This window comes from Mus musculus, chromosome 7, assembly GCF_000001635.26.
Source record: "Mus musculus strain C57BL/6J chromosome 7, GRCm38.p6 C57BL/6J".
Classification (NCBI taxonomy): domain Eukaryota; kingdom Metazoa; phylum Chordata; class Mammalia; order Rodentia; family Muridae; genus Mus; species Mus musculus.
This window is the reverse complement of record NC_000073.6, coordinates 143,762,112-143,767,624: the sequence shown is the minus strand read 5'-3', so window position 1 is coordinate 143,767,624 and position 5,513 is coordinate 143,762,112. Positions and strand designations below refer to the sequence as shown.

Here is a 5,513-nt window from a genome sequence, read left to right as displayed (position 1 = left end):
TGTCTGCCTCTGCCTCCCAAGTGCTGGGATTAAAGGTGTGGGCCACAACCTCTGGCTTAAATATGTTTTTAAGTTTATCTGTGTGTGTGCACAAATGTGCCACCACATGTGTCCAGATCAGAGGGAAACTTTTAGGAATCAATTTTCTTCTTTTATGGGGATCCCTGGAATTGAACTTAGGTTGTCAGGCTTGGGTGTGGCAAGAACCTTTACCCACTGAGCCCTCTCACTGGCCCAATACCTTATTTTTTAAAGATAAGACTTTGCAGCAAATGTAGTGATTGGCATAGCCAGCTGAATATCAAGTCCCATGAGTCCTCTGGTCTCCATCTCTCAGTACTGGGGTCACAAGCATGCACCATGATGCCCAACTTTTATTAAAGGTGCAGGGGATCCAAACTCAAATTCTCATACCTGCATAGCGAGAACTTTACTGACTGATCCATCTTTACAGATGTCATCTCTTCCTTTGGTCCCGAGCACCTAAGGCCAGGGACCATTCCAGAATGGGCGGCGTGCAAGGCTCTCTGTTTTCATCTCCCAGATGAAAAGGAGGAGCCTCCCACACTGACAGCTCTGTTTGAGCTCATTCCTTTGATTTCCGTGAAAAGGTGACACACCCACCCCACTTCTAGGGAACTGGCAGGAGCCAGCCTCAGAGGACAGAAGGGGATTTAGGGGCCAGGAGGAGATCAAGACAACAAGTGTGGGCTGAGCGAGCTGGAGACAGCCACTGTCAGCAGGCGGTCATCAGGTGAGAAGGTTAATATGCCCCTCTACCTGCTTCCCTAAGCAAGAAGCACCCCTTCTCTTACCCTCTACATCACTTGCCTGCCTGGCTCTCAGGGGGGTGCTGGTGGCTCTGAGGATGTCCTCTAAAAGGGACCTTATGGGGAAGGCAGTTAAGGGAGCCTTGGAAGCTGAGGCTCAGGCTTGAAACTCATTGCTCCAGGTCCATTGGAGAACAAGGATGAGGAAGATGCCCCACCCCACCTACCGCATCCCCTTTCAGATCTAGCCTTGGCTCCACCAGCCAGAATCCACACAGGAGTAGATGTCTGGATTTACACCCTTGGGGGCTCACAGAGGGGAAGAGTCTTGCCTCTGTCACCACTCTGATGCGTGAAGGTTCAGTCCTTAATTTCAAGGTCCTGAGGACCTGTACTCTGACCTTGACAGCTGAACTGGTAGGTTGAATCACCATCTCCCACAGGTGCTAGGAAGGATGCTTGGTGATGAGATGGTGGGTGATACTCATCAGGACACTGCAGAAGGTTTGGCCCTGTGAGAGGAAGCAGGGTCTGATGGAGGCTGGGTCTCAGTGAGTACAGAGATAGCTAGGGTTCTGGGTAGGGGACACAGCCCAGACCAGGAATGAGGGTCATACGTAAAGTACACAATATACATCTCTTTCCATCTTTGACTATGTTTTCCCATGTCTGTCCCTTCCTCTTTATCTCTACCTCTATTCTCTATTTCTCTCTGTGTCTGTCTGTCCATCTCTCTTCTCCACTCCATTACCCCCCAGCCCTGGTCTATCTTTTCCTATTGCTGTTCCTCCCTGGCAGTCCCTGTCCCCAGAGCCTGGGTCCTCATACCCTGGATCTTGGACAAGGTCCATCATGGGCTCTGTGGAAAAAGGTACTGCTCTGAAACACTCGCCTCCATGAGGGTACCAGAAACTCTCCTGCTTGCTCCCTAAGAAGATTTGGGGCCCTGAGACCCATCATCAAAGTCCCAGACTCTGACATGAAGCTTCAGAGTTAGCCACAGTTCCTCAGGACCCTGGGCTTTAATGTCGCGCTCTAAAAGGACAGTGTGGGGAAAGTCCCCTGAAGCCTCACCTAGCACAGAATGGAGTGTCCTGGGTCAGAGCAGGCACTATCAGAGACCCTGGGGTGGGTGTGATCAGAGCCTTAGAGAAAGCATTCTCACATTGGTACTACAGTTAAAAAGAAAGGGGAGTCTCTCCACCTGTGGCCCCTTTGTCTGAATGTGGTGGGCCTCTGCATGGGGACACCTCATTCAGGATGGGTTGTCTAACCAGGATGAGGGCAGAGAGAGCTGCTTCCAAGCAAAGCAGCTGTGAGGGGGTAACCTGGTATCACATGCAGCCAGGAAGGGGCTTGAGACAACTCGGACTCTGGAAGCTGCAGGCTCTTGCTTTCCACACTCGGGGCACAGCAGCTTCGTAGTGAACACTGTCACCCTTTGCAGGGGCCTCCCAGAGCACCCACGGAAGCCAGCCAGGATGTTCTCCATATTCAACATCTGGGGCACATTCAACAAAGTGCTCTTCTTCCTCAGCCTCACTGTCAGCCTTGCAGGGCTGGTGGGCAACGCTCTGCTGCTCTGGCACCTCGGTCTGCACATTAAGAAGGGACCCTTCAACACCTACCTGCTGCACCTGGCTGCTGCCGATTTCCTCTTCCTCTCATGCCAAGTTGGCTTCTCTATTGCTACGATCGTGTCGGGCCATGAGGACACACTCTACTTCCCAGTCACCTTCCTGTGGTTTGCCGTGGGGCTCTGGCTGCTGGCTGCCTTCAGTGTGGACTGTTGCCTCGCCTACATGTTCCCCTCCTTTTGCAGCCCCAACCGCCGTCCCAGGTTCACTTCAGTTGTCCTCTGCCTCGTGATCTGGGCCCTGACCATGCCGGCCGTGCTGTTGCCAGCCAACGCCTGTGGGCTGCTAAAAAACGGAATGAGTCTGCTGGTCTGCCTCAAGTACCATTGGACCAGTGTCACCTGGCTAGCGGTACTGTCTGGCATGGCATGTGGGGCAAGCAAGTTTCTCTTAATCTTTGGGAACTGCTGCTCTTCACAGCCACCCCCCAAGTTCTGCAAGTTGGCCCAGTGCTCTGGGATCCTTCTGTTCTTCTGTCGCCTACCCCTGGTTGTCTACTGGTGCCTGCGGCCAGTCTTAAAATTCCTGCTCCCCTTCTTCTTTCCACTGGCCACCCTCCTGGCCTGCATTGACAGCAGTGCAAAGCCCCTCTTGTACTACATGAAGGGCAGGCAGCTCAGGAAGGACCCACTGCAGGTAGCCCTAAACAGGGCTCTAGGGGAAGAGTCCCAGTCAGGTCTTGGGGGGCTATCCTTGCCCATGCACCAAGTGTAGAGAGTGGCCATTATACGCCCACCTACCCTGCCCTCAGAGCTGCCAGGGGGTCCCAGTCTTGCTCAAACCTTTGCGACGGCCAAGCTCTGATCCTGGGAATTTTATGGCTTCCTCTTGTATGCAGGAGAGAAGGGATGGGGGCCAGATTGCATATTGAACACGCACAGGAGACGGCAAGGAGGGCAGGAACAGACAGAGAAGCAGGTGCGTGAAGGAGGATCCCAGAACTATAATGAGGACATGGATCCTACCTCCTTCTGCCCCTACAGCATCCTACCTGAGGAAGCTGCCCCTCAACCCCAGTACACCAGGAGCTTCCTCCTGCCGTAGATGAGTCAGAAGACTAGAACTACAGCATCAGCTCCTGGGGAGCATTCTCTGCTTTTGGAGAAACTGAGGCTGACCGCCTCCCCAATTCTCCAGCCTGGTGTTACTACTCATAGCAGCCACAAGGTGGAGCTGTTTCATCACTAAATAAACCTAGTCTGTCCTGTGCCCAAGTCTTCCTCAAGTTCTTGCTTCCTGGGCACTTCTGCTTCTCAGGTGTCCCCAAGGGCCGACACAGTGCAAGCAGGGGGCCCTGGATCCTACCCAGATCCCATCCCATCCCCAGCTCTGGGCTCCTCTAGGACTGTGCTCACTCAAGCTTTTTCTGTAGACCCCCACCTTGACCTGTCAGCCAGCTTAACCTACAGTTTGAGAGAAGAGAGAGCTAAGCTTCCAAAGTACACATTATTTTGTACATGTTATGATGTTTCTTTAATAATTAAAATAAAAAAGCAGAAAGCAACCTATCTGCATTGTTGTTCTTAAATCAGTCAAGCCCTGGCCCTGGAGAGACAGCTCAGCAGTTAAGAGCATGGGATGTACCTCCAGAGTATTTGGGTTCAGTTCCCAAGATCCACTTGGTGGCTCATAACCATCTGTTCCAGGGGATCTGGCATCCTCTATGGTCTCTATAGGCACTTCATGCACACAGTGCAGAGCCATAACACCCAGACATATAACATTAAAATGTAAAGAACATTCAAACCTTACCAAAAACACCAGGAAAATAAGCCAGCAACAAGCTGCCCAGCCGCATGGAAACTTCTGGCATGAAAAATATTCCAGTCATGTACCTTTCTAACAGAGACCCTCAAAAAATTCCTCTACATATGTGTCTAGGTGCCCATGTGGATCTGCATGTAAGTGCACACACATGTGCATGGAGGCCAGGGGCCAACTTTAAATTGTTGTCCCTCATGGGTCATTCACATTTGGGGCGGGGGCAGAGTCTCTCACTAGGCCCTGTAGCTTGCTGATAAAACTTGAGATGGAGCTCTCTGGACTGGAGTGGCTCTAAAAGGAAATATGGGAGACATGAGACCCTTAGACTAAAGTCCAGCATAGGTTCAGGAGGGGTAGGTGGAGGACCCAGTGGAGGAGGCTGCTCTGGGGAGGCAGGGTGGGGAAGAGCTGCCCATTCTTTGTGCACTTCACCCTAGATTCCAAGGAACAGAGTGGTCCCTTCCAGGAAGGCTTGCCCCTGGGGTAAGAGGAAAGAACAAACCTGAGGTCAGCTGCATCCTCCTTGCCCAAGGACAGAGATCCTGGGCCCTGTAGGGCTGTCCACCTGTTGTCCAGAGGCAACAGGTGAATATCTCAGCAGCTGACAGCCCTGGGGAATATGATAAATGGCTTGGTATACACAGATGCGGGGCACAAGGCAGGTGCTTCCCAGGCCACTGCTGGGTATGAGGATGCTGGCAAAGCCCAGAGGCAGCAGCCATGTCTATCCTAGCCCTAGTGAGGCTCACATACTGTCAAAGCTGCCCTTGGGCTGGCTTAAGTTGAAACAGATGCAAGACAGACCTTACTCCATCACTGGGTGGCTAGGCTCCTGCCTTCTGGAGCCTCTGTAGCTAGATGACCTCTAGAGTGTCACCTGGCAGCTCTCAGCCAGATCTGCAGGTGAGGCAGAAGTTTGCCAGGACAGCTGAGCTAGGCTTTAGCAGCAGGTAGCCTACCCTAATCTCTGAGACCAAAGCCATCACCTCTCACGCCAGGCAGAGACACCCTGTGCACCCTGCCCCACCCGACTTGGCACCTCCACCTTGCTGCTTGCCTCTGTCCCTGCCTAGGGTGCTGTCTGTTGGCTCTGTGGTGCTGTGGCTCCTGGGATCAGGAATCTGTTCTCAGTTCTTCTTACCTGTCTGGACCCCCACACATGTACACATACCACCACAGGAAGCCTGATGTGGGGGCTCTTTCCTCTATAGCTAGTGTGTTTGCCTGCTTGGTTCTACATCTTTCACTGACAGGTGTGCTCCTAAGGGCTCAGAGCCAGCAAGCAGCAGTCATGTCTCTGGGTAGGGAGGAGGAGCCCAGGAAGCACACATCCAGTGGATGG

At 52.7% G+C, this 5,513-nt stretch overlaps 1 protein-coding gene across 1 annotated transcript; it reads left to right on the top strand.

Moving 5' to 3' along the window:
* The first annotated feature begins 631 nt into the window (after positions 1–631).
* Positions 632–3,915, top strand: Mrgprg (MAS-related GPR, member G). The gene is made up of 2 exons (NM_203492.2): positions 632–754; positions 2,218–3,915. Exon 2 carries the CDS (start codon positions 2,252–2,254, stop codon positions 3,119–3,121), a length of 870 nt encoding a protein of 289 aa, NP_987077.1. The 5' UTR covers positions 632–754; positions 2,218–2,251; the 3' UTR covers positions 3,122–3,915.
* The last annotated feature ends 1,598 nt before the right edge of the window (positions 3,916–5,513 follow it).